At 42.5% G+C, this 17,639-nt stretch overlaps 1 protein-coding gene across 1 annotated transcript in view; it reads left to right on the top strand.

Annotated features, from left to right (window-relative positions):
* col18a1a (collagen type XVIII alpha 1 chain a) overlaps positions 1–16,287 on the top strand; it is a 66,494-nt gene extending 50,207 nt beyond the window's left edge. Inside the window, exons 38-42 of the mRNA XM_039817583.1 lie at positions 481–513; positions 608–928; positions 11,055–11,252; positions 13,674–13,789; positions 15,287–16,287. Coding sequence (XP_039673517.1) covers positions 481–513; positions 608–928; positions 11,055–11,252; positions 13,674–13,789; positions 15,287–15,500 — 882 coding nt within the window. The 3' untranslated portion in view covers positions 15,501–16,287. The remainder of the gene's footprint in view (positions 1–480; positions 514–607; positions 929–11,054; positions 11,253–13,673; positions 13,790–15,286) is intronic.
* Positions 16,288–17,639: the final 1,352 nt, after the last annotated feature.

Here is a 17,639-nt window from a genome sequence, read left to right as displayed (position 1 = left end):
TATTGTTGTTGAAAACAAGTGAAGGAGCTTTCTCAGAGATATATATTTTTTAATATATCCTAGGCTATTTATTTCAGATAACTTTAATTTATGTGTTGCAGCTGTATATTTTCAAACTGGTAAAGGAAACCCTGTCTTTGCATTTTATTTTATTCACAATCTGTTTTAATAAAAGAGTTTGTGAAAAGTGGCTTTGACTTAAAACATTTAGCCCACTTTGTAAAAAAATACAGAGCTATATATCGTGTATCGCCATTCAGCGTTAATGGCGACGCAAGGAAAAAATTGGGTGCACCTAAGGCAAAAAGTTAGTCTGGAGCCCTGTTTATAAAGGTTAACTAAAGTTACACGTCTGTAAAAATAGTTAATGTAGAGACAATATACACTAGCTACATTATTATGTAATACAGTTCAGTACAGGTCATTGGGAAGTGAGATGTCAGTATTTGCTAAACAGCTCTTTTTCCTCCTCCTCCTCAGCTTGGAGAATACAGTCCATTCTTCAGAGATCTGGTAAGTTCCGCACAAGAATGTAGACATTTTTAGCCTTTTTTATTCACCAACTGTCTTTTGATTTTTGTTAAATCTCTCTTATTTTCATTTAAAGGAGAACGAGGTGGCAGAGGTGCAGCCTCCCCCTGTGATTCTGCACCCCCAGTCCCAGGACCAGTCCCAGAACAACGGAGCTGGCCATTACTCCCAGGGCGGTCACGCCATACGACCCATCGAGCCTCCGCCGCAGCCACCTGTAGACCCCAGGTACCCCCCGCAGTACGATCCCAGATTCCCGGATCCCAGACACACTGGTCAGACGGACGGAAGACCGGCCACCCAACAGACCGAGAACAGATACCCTGTAACTCCACAGCGACGACCCAGCCCACCTGTACCGCAGCCCGCTGGCCACGCGGACCCATCTGCATCAGGAGTGAGTAGAGTTCAACCGGGAGAGCTCACCGATACAAACGTCAACAGGTTTATTACGGAGGGTATTGCGTTACGTTGATGTGGGATAAAGTGGTGTAAACTTGTGGCTACTGGAACTAAATATTTGAATATATCATTGCTTGACTGACTATCTCTACGACTTGTAGTACTTACTTAGAGTCTCTGACTCGAGTCGCACAAACAGTGACTTCAGACTTGACTTGCGACTCAACCCAAAAGACTTCAGAATTGACTCGAGCTTCGAGACTCTTCAACAACCTGTTTTCATGCAATTATTGCTTTTTAAATCTAAATTAATTCATGTATTTCTATTCCCCTATCCATCTATTCTTTCCCCTGCCCTTTGCTATAACGTGCAACGTAACGCATGCGCTATGCCTAGGTGCGCGCACTCACATATCAAGAAATGCATTGACGATGGCGACACCAAGTCCTCCCAGAGTTGTGCCTTTTGTCATTAGTTTTGCTTTCAATAACTTGGTAAACAGCGGCAGTAAACGAACAGCTACATGAAAGGTGCGTGGCACCAAGATAAATAATGCCGGATCAACAACGTCGAACTTCATCAGGCATCTCAAAATGCACTCAAATAGGTCAGTCACTTGCGAATATGAAAGAGACGTTAAATTAAGCATGTATCGTCACAGGTAACAAGCCAATCATCGTAAAGTGTTGTGCTAATGCTGTGAACAGGAAAATTGTATCTTTATAGTTGTATCCATATGATATGACAGACTTAGGTTAATATTTCACCAGGTTGTTGTTAAATAGCAATACAGAAAGTGTCAGTTCTCACATGTTTGCACCATGGTTGGTGTATTAACTTTTTTTCTTTTCTTTTGAGGACAACTTTATTTTTAATAAATCAATATTTTTATATACACTGTATGTTACATTCAGATTTACTGTTGCCCTACCGTAACCATTCACCCTGTTTTAGTGAGGCCCTGGGTCCATATAAGCGCAGGGGGGATTAAAGCACCACGTAACACACAACACCACGTAACACACAACACATAAAACGCAAGATGACAGACAGACAACAGAGGTAAGTGAGACAGGGCGATATCAGAACAGACAAGACTGGACTGGACAAGACAGTTGACAAGCACAAGGACATATTAGTGATTGGGTAGAATAATCTGTGATTCACATTGGGTGGTCACAGTTAGGGTGTTGAAAGGAGTTGGAAAAATGTTATGCATAAGTGTGGATAGTGTGTGCCTATGTGTATTAGTAAAGTGGTAACTGTAGGGCAAAAAGAAATAAAAGGGGAAAAAGAAAATAAACAAATAATGTAAAAGTAATAGAGAGGGCAAGGTATTACAAAATGGAGGAGGGAGGTATATGTCTGGTAATGTGCACGGCTTGTAGTTATTTTTTTGTTGAATTTAGAAACTTTAGAAATGGGTACCAGGTGTCTTCAAAGCCTGAAATTTGCTTCCCTCTGTGCATTGTGTTTTTCCATTGAAATGTAGTCTGAGATTACATTTGTCCAGTGATTGATGTGGCAAGATTTTTTTGATTTCCAGTTTTGGAGGACTACTTTCTTAGCGACAGCTAGAGAAATGAGCAACGGATTCCAGAATTTTGCGGGATGTGGATTTCGAAGATGTCACCAAGGAGACAGTGTTGGAGATGATGGGATTCTGTAGCTCAGGGTGGTGGACAGTGTTTCAGTGACCTTATTCCAGAAAGAGGGAACTGCAGATAGTCGTCCGTGCTACCTAAAGTGCATTGTGAACAGATTCCTGTGTTTGCTAGGCTCATTTTGAACATTTTACTTTTGGTGATGTGAGTTCTGTCGTTCGGTCATGGAAAAAGGTATTCTTACAGATTTGTTCCCAGTAATCAGGGGTGGGAGAGAAGGCCAGATCAGTTCCCCACTTGGTTTTTGGATTGTTGTATTTAGGTTGGAAATCATTGGCAGACGTTAGATTTCTTGATTGATTGTGATAGGAAGGGGAGATCTGCAATTGGGATGTTTGTACATTGGTTTTGTTCCAGTTCCAGCCACAGGTAATTGTACTTGTGTATATTGATCCATTTAACCAAGTATTGTAATTGATTTGTCAGGAAGTAGTGATGAAAGTTTGGTGCCTCAAGCCCACCATGTGATTTTTTTATTTTGTAGTGTTGAGAGTGATATTCTGTTTTTTTTGTTTTTCCAATAAAATTGTGTTGTTAACGAATTGAGAGTTTTGAACCATTTGTCTGTAGGAGTGATGGGGATCATAGAAAAAAGGTAGTTAATCTGTGGTAGGGCTTTCATTTTGACTGCAGCTATTCTTCCGATGAGCACGAGTACGGGTGTTTAGACCAGCGTTTACATTCGTCTTTCATTTTCCTGAGGAGGGGAGTATAGTTGAGGATGGAAAGCTCGGACAGCCTGGGGGAAATCTGAATCTCTAGGTACTTGATGTTGCCTGTGTGAAGATTGAGGGAAGTGTCCTGAGCTCCAAAATCCCATGAGTCATCTGAGAGGGGTAGTAAAATTGATTTATTCCAGTTGATAGTATAATGTGAATCGTGGGAGAATCTGTTGATGATATTGAAAGTTTGTTTAAGTGATACCGGTGGGTTCTGTAAATAAAGTAAAAGATCATCTGCATATAAACAGATTTTGTGTTGTACGTCGGCTACCTGAATTCCTTTTGATTATGCTGTTTTGTCGTATTGCTGCTGTGAGAGGTTAAATGAAAATGGCAAAGAGGGAAGGCGAGCGAGGGCATCCCTGTCTGGTCCCCTAATGCAGTGTGAAACTCTGTGAAATGATTCCGTTAGTGATAATGTTTTTCTTGTGATATATTGAATAGGTTGAAAAGTCTGTGGACGTTATCTGTGGCGTGTAGGGTTGGGCATCGTTTGGATATTAACGATTTGGATTTCAATTCCGATTTCTTCCTTTCGATTCCGGTTCTTATTGATTCTTGATTCCGATTCTTTGAGTGGTGGAGTTGAAACGGGTCACATGCTTATTTCACAAATCAGAGATTTGATTCAACGGTGGGTTGCAGTTTGACGGGGCTTTTTCAATGTAAAATAAAGCCAGACTAAAGCACCGCTTACTGTGCTCCATGGCTGCAACACAACAAGCGCCTGGCCGCGACGGAAACCAAAACTTGCGCATGTTTAATTTGGAACCCATGATCAGATTTGAAACCAAATCCTCCAAACGATTCCAATGGAATCTGTTCTCGATGCCCAACCCTAGTGGCGTGTCTATTTTTTATGAAGCCTGTCTGATCTGGATGAATGAGTGTTTCTATCCTGGTTGCTAATGCTTTGGTGATAATTTTCAAGTCAGTATTCAATAGTGAAAGAGGTCGGTAGCTAGAGGGGTGAAATGGGTCTTTGTTGGGTTTTAACAGTAATGTCACGGCTGCTGTATTCATGTGTGTGGGTACGGTGGAGGAAGTTTTTCTTTCTATAATTACTCTGTTGAATAGCGGTGATAATATATCCCAAAAGTGTAGAATTCGGCTGGTAATCCATCTGGTCCGGGAGATTTGTTGCTAGGAATTTTATTGAGGGCTTTGGTAAGTTCATTGAGGCTAAAGGGGGCGTCTAGAATGTCAGTTTGTTTTGCAGTTAATTTTGGTGACGTCAGACTGTTTAAGAAGGTGTCAATTTCTGATTGCGTAGTTTGGTGAGCAGGGGAATAGAGGTTGCTGTAGAAATTCCAAAATATATTGTTTATATCCTGTGGAGTCCAAGATCGCTGGGCTGATTGCAGGGTGGGAAATTAACTGTGGCTGGTGGATGCCCAATTTTACCAGCCACTTAAATTTTTTTACCAGTCACTTTTTCCGGAATTCAATTCAATTCAATTCAATTTTATTTATAGTATCAAATCATAACATAAGTTATCTCGAGACACTTTACAGATAGAGTAGGTCTAGACCACACTCTATAATTTACAAAGCCCCAACAATTCCAACAGTTCCAGTAATTCCCTCAAGAGCAAGCAGTGCGACAGTGGCGAGGAAAAACTCCCTCTTGGGAAGAAACCTCGGACAGACCCAGGCTCTTGGTAGGCGGTGTCTGACGCGAGCGGTTGGGGGTGTGATGAACAGTGGAGATAGTAGTCACATTAATAATGGAACAGTGACTGGATGTAGCGGGAAGCTGCATCACACGCGCAACTTGCAGGGTCACGAGTTCAGCAGGGGAGTGCAGCAGGACCACGGCGACAGCTGCGACCAGGATCTTGGTGCCAACGTTCTCCAAGGAAATACGCTGGGGAAAAAAAGCATAAGGACTCGGGGAGTAAACTCCCCAGAAGCTAGGATTAGTAACTTTAGTAACTTAGTAATTTCTGGGACGGACTGCACACAAATAGTAATAGTAATAGTAACAGTAATAGAAAGGGAGAGGAGAGAGCAGCTCAGTGTGTCAAAGGAAGGAAGTCCCCCGGCAGTCTAGAAATAATACAAGCGTAACTATAACAGGTAACTAAGAGAGACAGGTCATAAGGAGAGGTAGCTTTTTCGGGCTTAGAACTCTCCCCCTGCCGGATCTGGCTTGGCTGGCCTGCCTCCCTCTACTTTGTTATGTATTATTAATCTAACAATTATGAAGAGAAGCAGTTGGGCCAGTTAGGTGAACACTGCAACTCCTCACTCCCTAACTATAAGCTTTATCAAATAGGAGAGTTTTAAGTTCATTCTTGAATGAGGTGACAGTTTCTGCCCCCCGAACCCAGATCGGGAGCTGGTTCCATAGGAGAGGAGCCTGATAACTGAAGGCTCTGGCTCCCATTCTACTTTTAGAGACTCTAGGTACCACCAGTAACTCTGCATTCTGGGAGCGCAGTGCTCTAGTGGGACAATAGGGTATTAGGAGCTCAAATTTATAAGAGAGAGTGCACTAGCATACTTTTAATTGCTTTATTAAATTACTTATTAATACATATTTTATTAATATAAATGTATTTATTATGTGTCCGTAGCTTGTTGATCTTTACATTGTTAGTTAATTTCCTATCCTGGCCTGAGACACACATTCATACGGTTTGATAAAGGACTTATTGGACTTAAACTTATCATTGATCTTACAATAACAAGTGTAGCTGTCCTCAATTTAGGTCATCCTGTACGTCTCATCTCCGGTTTTTCCTGCATCGTGTGTGTGTGTGTGTGTGTGTGTGTGTGTGTGTGTGTGTGTGTGTGTGTGTGTGTGTGTGTTCTTGTTTAACTATATTTGTGCGGTCCAAAAACCGGGAGTCCAGTATACTTGTGGGGTCCCGACAGCTTTGTGGGGCCAAAATGCTGGACCCCCCAAGTTTAAAGGGCTGTTTGAGGGTTAAGACTTGGTTTTAGGATTAGGGATAGAATTAGGTTTGGTTAAGGTTAGGGTAAGGGGCTAGGGAATGCATTATGTCAATGACGGGTCCCCACAAAGATAGTGCCACAAACCTGTGTGTGTGTGTTTCGTCAGTTGCGGGGTAGAACTGAGCAGCAGAAAGCCGAAAGGATTAAAACGGCAGCAGCTCCTTAAACATCGTTAGTCTACATTGACGTTAAAATGTATACAGGTTGGCAGGACGGTCTGAAAGGTTTTGCACGGCCTTTCGCTGTACATTTGTCAATGCGCCACTTGTTCGAGAAGTACCTCCTCTTTTTCTTTACTTCGCTCTCAGTTTGTACAGCCATAGCTACTGCTGACTCCGCGGCGGGCCTCTTAACACCGGGGATATGTCGCCACATTTTTTAACAGATAATTTTCCTTTCGTCTGTACCTCAGCTCAGCTCAGCTAGCTACATGTGTCACGGACTCACGGACTAGCGCTGAAAACTAGCTACTCGACTATGCGTGGTCAAAGCCCCGGCTGTGAACGGTTTCATTTCCTGTAAGTTCTTCACAATAAAGGTCCTCCGTTATGTTGGTATTTGAATGTTTTTATTATGAAGCAGCAAAAATCTGGACATTTTGGGGATTCATTAGCAGTAACGTAACACGACTCATAAGAATTGTACATTGTTACTTAACAACAGCATTCTTTGACAAAAACTGTCCAATCCGTTACAAGGAATGTTTTACAATTCACCCGCCACTGTGGCTGGTAAACGGCAAAGTCACCTTGAAAAACTTTGAAAAAATACCCGCCATTGGCGGGTGGCGGGTGCTAATTTCCCACCCTGGCTGATTGATTTCGCTTTCTTGTGTTGGAGTAGATTTGCTAAATATTTACTGTTTACATTATTACTGTATTGAAAACCATATTTCAGTTACTGAATTTGAAAGTTCTTTTAATTCCTTTTGGTTCACTGGGATGGCGGAATATTTAATTTGTTAAGTGTTTGATTTTTTTGTTCTAATGCATTTTTCAATTGTTGCCGTTTTTTCCTGTACGAAGAGTACAATATAATTTCCCCCTGATTCGGACTGGCCTTCCCAGTTTCCCACAGCAGTGAAGGTGAGGTATTTATTCTCCAACTGTCGCTAAGGCCATAGTCCCCCATATATTTCTTTATTGCGTCAGTGGAACGCCAGTTTCTTAAGTTGCCAGAGGTGCTTGAGCGGTCAATTGCGGGATTGATGACATTATTGAAGTCTCCTGCTATGATGAGATTGTTTGTTTGAATTTAATATTAAGGAGAAAAGATTGTGGAAGAAAGATGGACCATCATTGTTAGGGCCATAAATGTTTGCCAGTGTAAATGTTGTACGGTTGAAAGTTGCATGAATGATGATGAACCTTCTGTCTGGGTCCACGATGGATTGGTTTAGTGAAAACTGAATATCTATTTATTAAGATTGAGACACCTCTTTGTTTGCTGTTATATGTTGAAGAGTATATTTTGTCAAATTGTCTGAATTTAAGATGCTGTAAATCTGTGTCTGTTAAATGTGTTTCTTGTAGGAAGCAAATATCAGCCTTTAGTTTTATTAGACGATTTATTACTTTAAGTATTTTGGATTGGTTACGGAAGCCGCGTATATGTCGTTACGTGTATGTCAGGTATATCGGAGTTGCCGGCTAGTACGTATATGTGGGTTATGAGACATACAGTGCCTTGCGAAAGTATTCGGCCCCCTTGAACTTTTCGACCTTTTGCCACATTTCAGGCTTCAAAACAAAGATATAAAACTGTATTTTTTTGTGAAGAATCAACAAGTGGGACACAATCATGAAGTGGAATGAAATTTATTGGATATTTCAAACCTTTTTAACAAATAAAAAAAACTGAAAAATTGGGCGTGCAAAATTATTTAGCCCCCTTAAGTTAATACTGTGTAGCACCACCTTTTGCTGCGATTACAGCTGTAAGTCGCTTGGGGTATGTCTCTATCAGTTTTGCACATCGAGAGACTGAAATTTTTGCCCATTCCTCCTTGCAAAACAGCTCGAGCTCAGTGAGGTTGGATGGAGAGCGTTTGTGAACAGCAGTTTTCAGTTCTTTCCACAGATTCTCGATTGGATTCAGGTCTGAACTTTGACTTGGCCATTCTAACACCTGGATATGTTTATTTGTGAACCAGTCCATTGTAGATCTTGCTTTATGTTTTGGATCATTGTCTTGTTGGAAGAAAAATCTCTGTCCCAGTCTCAGGTCTTTTGCAGACTCCATCAGGTTTTCTTCCAGAATGGTCCTGTATTTGGCTCCATTCATCTTCCCATCAATTTTAACCATCTTCCCTGTCCCTGCTGAAGAAAAGCAGGCCCAAACCATGATGCTGCCACCACCATGTTTGACAGTGGGGATGGTGTGTTCAGGGTGATGAGCTGTGTTGCTTTTACGCCAAACATAACGTTTTGCATTGTTGCCAAAAAGTTTGATTTTGGTTTCATCTGACCAGAGCACCTTCTTCCACATGTTTGGTGTGTCTCCCAGGTGGCTTGTGGCAAACTTTAAACAACACTTTTTATGGATATCTTTAAGAAATGGCTTTCTTCTTGCCACTCTTCCATAAAGTGGAGATTTGTGCAGTATACGACTGATTGTTGTCCTATGGACAGAGTCTCCCACCTCAGCTGTAGATCTCTGCAGTTCATCCAGAGTGATCATGGGCCTCTTGGCTGCATCTCTGATCAGTCTTCTCATTGTATGAGCTGAAAGTTTAGAGAGACGGCCGGGTCTTCGTAGATTTGCAATGGTCTGATACTCCTTCCATTTCAATATTATCGCTTGCACAGTGCTCCTTGGGATGTTTAAAGCTTGGGAAATATTTTTGTATCCAAATCCGGCTTTAAACTTCTCCGTATCTTGGACCTGCCTGGTGTGTTCCTTGTTCTTCATGATGCTCTCTGCGCTTTAAACAGACCTCTGAGACTATCACAGAGCAGGTGCATTTATACGGAGACTTGATTACACACAGGTGGATTCTATTTATCATCATTAGTCATTTAGGTCAACATTGGATCATTCAGAGATCCTCACTGAACTTCTGGAGAGAGTTTGCTGCACTGAAAGTAAAGGGGCTGAATAATTTTGCACGCCCAATTTTTCAGTTTTTTATTTGTTAAAAAAGTTTGAAATATCCAATAAATTTCGTTCCACTTCATGATTGTGTCCCACTTGTTGTAGATTCTTCACAAAAAATTACAGTTTTATATCTTTATGTTTGAAGCCTGAAATGTGGCAAAAGGTCGAAAAGTTCAAGGGGCCGAATACTTTTGCAAGGCACTGTATGAAGTGATAAAGACAGAGAGAGAGCGAGGAAGGGGAGAGGGGGATAGAGGGGTTGGGTTGAGGGAATATGGTGTATGTGTTTTTGCTCGTCAGTGTTAGGTGGATGTGTGTCATCTCGCCTAACATATTTTCCAGCGCTTTTGCTTGGGGTTGAGCTGAGGGGTAGTAGTGATGTAGAACATGAATACAAAACTAACAGACACTGGACAAGGGGACTTTTACACATATAGACAAGGACAGACGAAAAGACAAGATATAAACAAACAATATGCAAAGAAAGGCACATGCCTTAGAGAGAGAGAGAGAGAGAGAGAGAGAAATTGTGCATTTATTCAGAAAAGCCAAGGTGTTATTTCAGTGCTCCGGAATAATTGTCCATTTAAATAGTTTATCAACTGCCAATACCGCACGTATGTTGTTTCTTCAGTTTTCCTTTAGTATGGGGTTGATCGTTTCTCTCCCGTGGGAATTGGTCATTCATTCCAAAATTGGTGCCCTTGCGTAGTTTTCCTTTGCTTTTGACCAGTTCTTTTTGTCGATAGTGTTCAAATTTTGCGACGACGGGCCAAGTTTAATCCTGCTGTTGTTTGCCAAGACGGCAAACTCTGTGGAAGGTAATATTTTAGACAACGTCAGTGGGTAGTTTGAGTTGAGATATAGTTTTGAATCCGTAACTTTGGATTATCGGGTGATGTTTCCGGAATGAGAAGATGAGGTTATCATGCAGGGTGAGTGCTGTTACCGAAGTTTGGAGCTCCCGATTCGAATGCCGTAGTGTTTCGATTTGATTGCGGGCAAACTCGAGGCTTTTACGAATGTCGTTTAACTCCTTGTGTATTGTAACCAACGCATCCAGCTTTTCTGTCGACGCTTGCCAGCACACAAATAGTTATGAAATTGAAACAGAGTTCTCAATTTGTGTTTCTTCAGATTGCATTGCAGTAGACCCCATAAAGTTATCCTACAACTGATTTTGATACTGTACTGTATGGATGGTAGCTACAGGACATGCTTTGAATTCATAAGATTTAACAATACAGTGTTAGGGACACATCAGATGGCCAGATGAGACTCGACTTGAACCTGCCCCTCAAAGACTTGAGACTCGACCAGAGGTGTATAGTCCAGGTGCCAGAAAGTAGAAATCCTGTCCAGCAGCTGTCCCAACCATCACTAAACCAGCTCCTCTACCAGGTAGATGAGCTCGTTAGTGAAAACACCTGTTCTAGATGTAGAGGCAGATCCAAAAACATGGCAGGATTTTTACTTTCTGGCACCTGGACTATACACCTCTGGACTCGACTGACTTCCAAAAAATGACTCGTGAACATCTCTGGCTGAACAATAAAACTAAAGTAAATAAAAAAAAATATATATATTTAATTCAGCGTGCAATATTTTTATTTGATCATGTAAAACTTATAATCAATAATGCAATAAACTTACAGAAGCCTGCGTCTTCCTCATCAGCTACATCTCATCGCCTTGAACGCCCCTCAAACTGGTAACATGCGAGGAATTCGCGGGGCAGACTTCCTGTGCTTCCAGCAGGCCCGCGCCATAGGCCTGAAGGGAACCTTCAGAGCATTCCTGTCCTCCAAGCTTCAAGACCTCTACACCATCGTCCGCAGGTCGGACAGGGACAGCGTCCCCATCGTCAACCTCAAGGTGAGATGCAACCGCTGCTGCGGTTCCGTTTGTACTACACACACGTACGGACAGATTGAGTTTTACATCAAATAGGTTTCTTAGAAACTTAACGGTTGTGTTGTCTTAACTACTACTCAGCAAAAAAAGAAAGGCCCCTTTTTCAGGACACTGTATTTTAAAGATACTTTTGTAAAAATATAAATAACTTTAGAGCTCTTCATTGTAAAGGGTTTAAACAATGTTTTCCATGCTTGTTCATTTAACTATAAACAGTGAACATGCACCTGTCGAACGGTCGAAAAGACAAAAACAGCTTGCAGGCAGAAGGCAATTAAGGTCACAGTTCTAAGAAAATTAGGAAGTAAAGAGACCTTTCTCCTGACTCTAAAAAACACCAAAAGAAAGACGCCCAGGGTCCCTGCTAATCTGCGTGAACGTGCCTTAGGCATGGTGCAAGGAGGCATGAGGACAGCAGATGTGGCCAGGGCAATACATTGCAATGTCGGTACTGTGAGACGCCTAACCGGCAATTTCCACTGGATGCGGAACATCGACTGAGTCATTAGGTTTCCATTAAAGTCAATCTGTGTATTTCCACAGACTGCGGAACGGCTGCGTCCCGACTCCGTCCCAGTTCCGTCAGTCCGCAGCCCTCCGCAGCAGATACGCAGAGCTTCTATTTTTGACGGACGACGGAGAGCTCCGCAGCAATTCAGCACACGGCACATAGTGCGGGACAGGAAGTCGAGCACAGAAACAAAATAAATATCCGTTTAATTTTCAAAATAAAATACACCGTGCTCACAGCGGATCATATTTCCCTGAACTACACCTTGAAAACACAGGGCAGAGTCGTTTCCCCTCTACTCCTCTGGATGGAAACAAACCGTTGTTGGTTTTGTGGTTCTATTCTACCTGAATTCGCGAGAACTTGTGGGTCCTCGTGACTACAGCTGTCAGTTACGGCCGCAGCCGTTCCGCAACAAATCCGGACCCGGTGGGTATTGACTGACGGCGGAGCACGCAGCAGACACGCAGTGGAGCCGGTCCGCAGCTGTTACGCATCCAGTGGAAATCCCCGGTAAGACAGCTCTACAGAGAGACAGGAAGTACAGCTTATCGTCCTCGCAGCAGCAGACCACGTGTAACAACACCTGCATAGGATCGGTAGATCCAAATATCACACCTGCGGGACAGGTACAGGACAGCAAAAACAGCCGCAAGAACTGGCCAGTCTGGTGCAGTACATGAGGAGGAGATGTACTGCAGTACTTAATGCAGCTGGTGGTCACACCAGATACTGAGGGCTACTTTTGATTTTGACCCCCCCCCTTATCTTATTATTTATTTTATATACAAATGCATGCCAAAGCCAGCACACCAGTTGTCATATCATTAAGTTTGCAGACGATTCGGTAATGGTGTCGCTGCTGACGCACAATGACCCTAAGTATGGCGCTACTTTAAATGATTTTACATAGTGGTGCAAGTCGTCTTTTATGAACACAATGCGGCAAAAACTAAAGAAATGCTGATCGACTTTAGGAAGAATCACCCCACCCTCTCTCCTGCCCTTATTAACGATCAAGCTATCGAAGTAGTGAAGCAATACAAATACCTCGGTATTATAATAGACGACAAACTCACCTTCGATCCACAAGTTGATGCAGTCTGTAAAAAAATAAAATAAAAAATCACACCAATGCATGTTTTCTTTATTGTAAACTTAGCAATTTTAATGATGTTTTATTGAAACCATTCTTTCTTTTGCCTTTGTAAGCTGGTTTGGATCCCTCACTCTTAAAAACAAAAACAGGCTGCAATACATAACTAAAGTGTGTGGCAAAAATTTTCCACAACTCTCTGAGTGACTTAAAATCGCTATATGAGACAAAGACCCTAAAGAAGGCCCAGTCAGTCCTGGCTGATATAAGCCACCCCCTGAACAGCTACTTTATGTTGTTGCCATCTGGCCGCAGATTCTGTCTGCCTAAATGCAGGACAAACAGACACAAAAACTCTTTCGTTCCCATTGCTATATAGGCTTTGTTAATAATTCAATGTAAGATGTGGACTTCTGTATAGTATGTACTTATTTTTGTCCTCTATTGATGGTGTCTGTTGCCTGTATAGCCTGTGTTTGTTGCATTCTATTGCTGCACAACAAATTGCCTTGTTCAGGGACACATTATTCCATTTCTGTTAGACACATGTCTGTGAAAATTGTTTAGTTTATGTCTTAGTTGTTAAATCTTTTAATGTTCATGCAAATATTTGCATATGTTAAGTTTGCTTAAAATATAAAAGCAGTTGAGAGTGACGGGACACTTAATTTTTTGCTGAGTAAATATCCTATGTATTTCGCCGCTGCTTTATAAAGATCACGTTATGGAGGGGAAATTAAATTAAATTTAAGGCATTGTACCGTCTTCCTCGCAGGACCAAGTGTTGTTCAGCAGTTGGGAGTCTCTCTTTGGCGACGATGCAAACAAAATGAGGGAGAATGTGCCAATCTACTCCTTCGACGGTAGAGACACCCTCAGGGACAGCGCATGGTGAGTCTTTGTTTGTACAATAATCATACATTTGATACGGGGCTCGCACAAGCACAGGAGCCATTTCTGCGTCCGTAACGCAGGGCCTCCCGTCTGAACCATTTCCCATCTCGAGTGGCCATCACAGTCTCCTGACCTCAATATCATTGAGCCTGGGGAGATCTCAAACGTGCAGTTTATGCAGGACAACCCAATAATTTAGGGGACCTGGAGGATTTCTGTCAAGAAGAACGGGCATATCTACCATCTGGGGAATAAGGTAGTCATCCACAACTATCACAAAAGACTGCAAGCTGTCATTGATGCAAAAGAGGGCAATACGCAGTATTAAGATATAAGGGTACATAAACATTTGAACGGGGATCACATTGCTATGTTTTGTTTTACGATTTTGTTTAACATTGACACGCTTCCACTAGCTCAGATTATGGAAAACAACAAAATATGTTACCACAGTTGTGCGGACGAGACACAAACGTATATAACCTTATCGACAGGGGACTATAGTCCAATACAAAAACTGACTAAGCGCATTGAACAAATTAACGACTGGATGTGCCAGAACTTTGTTAAATTAAATGAGAACAAAATTCAGCACTCAGCTTCAAACCCTTTAAAAAAAAACTGTTTTTCCCCCCCCCCCCTTTTTTTTGTGTCTCACAGTATATTTGGAAAAACTTTTCCATGCTTTTATCTTCAGTAGACTTCGATTAACCCTGTGTTGTCTTGGGCTAGGTGACCCGAAAAAAGGATTATAATTACGCTTTTTACTTTGTTGAGAATTGCTCTCTAAACAAGGGTTAATACAGCACCTTAGTTCTTGTTTGTACAGCATTTTGGTCAGCTTAAACTGTGTTTAAATGTGTTCTAGAAATAAACTTTACTTACTGACTTTACAAGAAACAGGGTTTAGAGAGCAATTCTCAACAAAGTAAAGGGAAGTACATAATCCTTGTGTTGTCCTTCGGGTCACTGGGACCCGAAGGACCACACAAGGGTTAATGTTACGGCGTCTCCAACATATAATTTAGGGCCAAAATACATTTCTGATCTGCTGCTACACTACGAACCACCCAGACCTCTCAGCTCGTCTGGGACAGTTCTACTCGCTGTCCCTAGAGTCAGAACTAAACGGGGGGGAGCAGCGTTCAGTTTTGACGCTCCACGTATCGGGAACAAAGTCCCAGAAAACTGCAGGTCCCCCGCAACTCTGTTCTTTTAAATCGAGGCTGAAGACCTTCTTTTTGATGTTGCCTTTCTTTATATAATTGTTAAATTTGTTATTCTGGTATTGTATCCGTTTTTTTATTGTTTTTAACTGCTCTTTAATGTTTTATGTAAAGCACTTTGAATTTCCCTGTTGCTGAAATGTGCTGTACAAATAAAGCTGCCTTGCGACACAGTTGGGGCACACTTTCAGTCGAGATGTGGTTCTGAGCTGTTGGAAACAAAAGGCTACTACTAACGAGGAACACACTTGTTTTTGCTTCCCCGCAGGCCAGAGAAAATGGTGTGGCACGGCTCGAGCAACAAAGGCCACCGGCAAACGGACCACTACTGCGAAACGTGGCGGGCGGGTGACCCTGCCGTGACCGGTCTGGCATCATCGCTACAGAGCAGGCACCTCCTGCAGCAGACGTCCAGCAGCTGCTCGGGCTCCCACATAGTCCTCTGCATCGAGAACGCCGTCACAACACACTTCAAAAAATAATTTCTTTGGAGTTCCGGGCCCAACGTTTTAATTCCCCCGAAAAACCCGCGGCGTCCGACGAACCAGACCCGCGGCTCTGTGCCCGGCAGAGATGCTGCGCATTGTCCGCCCCTCCATAAACGCCAAAGAGACAGGGCGAACAGAGGGGCGTCTGTCCTTTTTTCTCGGGGGCATCGGCACATATTTTCTCCAAGGGGCGGAACGAGAGCGGAGAAGCTAAACGCATTCTCAAATTGTATCCATTTGTATATTACACGTTTTTTGTTGTTGACATCAATGTTTTACCTTTTGAACCGTTTATCGAAAAATGCTATATCCATCCTGTTATTTTGTATCGTAGGTACCGATGATTTTCACATTTTTTCCAATTTCATTTTAGGGTTACGATGGGAAACGGCAAACGTTTAAAGACTATTTTAAAGAAGACGATTGATATTTATTTGTAAATGAAGTTAAATGCCCTCATTTATATCGTACGCAGCACAAAACATTTGACTTTTTTTTCCAAAAATGTTTGTAACGGCGGTTATAGAATGTTTAGAATGTGAAATGACCATTTTCCCCTCATACCGCTTTCTAAGAAGCTACGGGCAAGCAAGCTGTTTATTTGCGGGAGCGAGGAGAGGGCAGCTTTTGCAGCAGCCCCGTTTGAATTCCAGAGACTAACCTGGCCTCGGCGCTGCCGACGTCCAGCAAATATCCATTTTTATAACAAATTGTGCTGTACCGTTTGTCCCAGGCACTGAATAAAAGTGTTTTTCATCTACAAGAATTGTCATGTACTGTACATATGCGTAGAGTGTTTGTGTGTGGAATTGTTCATTTTCCAGTAGACTAGCGAGGCAACGGCCGCTAGCCATGAAAGAAAGTACTTGCTTTAACAGGTTGACATTGGTGCCATAGATGAAGTTGACTGCTTTAGTTTTACTAGGATAAAATACTCGACCCGACGGTGTTAAAAACATCTTTGAGGAAGCGTGCGGGGATACTGTCCAGCAGGCGGTTTGCAGGACGAAGCTGCTTAACTACGTCAGAGAGAAGGTGGAACGAAACAGGCTCAAACTGCTGCAAGACAGCTGGGCATAAAGGAGGAACAGAGGGGTCACTGGTAAAAGCAGTGGATCAGACCACTCAGACGAGCAATTTTATCAAAGTGTTTCAGAGAGTTTTCACACAGCCATGTGGATGGCACAGTCAGTTTCACAAGGGTTGATGATAGAGTTAAACACTTTCAAAAGAACCTGAGGCCTCTGGCTGTTATTGGCAACCAGGTGAGATAAAAAATTACTTTTAGCACATTTAACTGCTCCCTGGTATTTATGTAATGGGTCCTGTAAAAATTCAAATGACACTTGGAGTTTATCCTTTTTCCACTTTCTCTCAGCTTTTCTGCAGGCAGAGAGAGCGGGTAGTATCGTTCAGCCGCAGTTCTGAAAGCGCTTTAGTGCAGCAACATGGTCCAATATCTCAGTACGAGTACAGTCATAGAGGTTGGCGAGTTGCTCAACATAAAGATTGCAATCTTCGAGATTGTACAACACTGAGCCTTTAAAAGCAGCAGAAAACGGTGAGGCAGTTAAAGGGTTAATTGCACGCATGCAGCGTGCGGGAGCAATGCTAGAAACGTCTGAGCAGGGGACGACCGCAGTAAATAAGACGGGCGGATGATCTGAAATACACGTGTCGCATGTTTCGCTAATGGCAACACCTAAACCATATGACAGCACGATGTCCAAAGTATGTCCTTTTTCGTGTGTCGGGCCAGTGACGGACTGCGTGAGATTAAAAGAGTCAGTAAGACTAAGAAAATCCTTAGACGTAGGTCTGGATTCGCAGCACGCGTGTATATTAAAATCAACACATAAAACACACAACGTGGTCGTTGGAAATTTGTCTCAAACAGCTGCGGCTCAAAGCTGGAACTGCTGTCAAACGGAATCTTCCAACACCGAAAAGCACACTTAAACACAGCGGCTAGCCCTCCGCCTCTACCGGTGGGAGGAAGCCACATCGGAAGAAGTTTGGAGAAAGGCTTGAACTCGTCATCGTGAAGCCAGGTTTCTGTCAAGAACCTAAAATCATTTAGGAGAAAAGTCTTGTTTGCTAGCGATCTAGCATTAATCAGAGCCGAGCAAAGAG

The sequence above is a fragment of the Perca fluviatilis genome, chromosome 12 (assembly GCF_010015445.1).
Source record: "Perca fluviatilis chromosome 12, GENO_Pfluv_1.0, whole genome shotgun sequence".
Taxonomy (NCBI): domain Eukaryota; kingdom Metazoa; phylum Chordata; class Actinopteri; order Perciformes; family Percidae; genus Perca; species Perca fluviatilis.
This window is presented reverse-complemented; position numbering and strand designations above follow the sequence as displayed.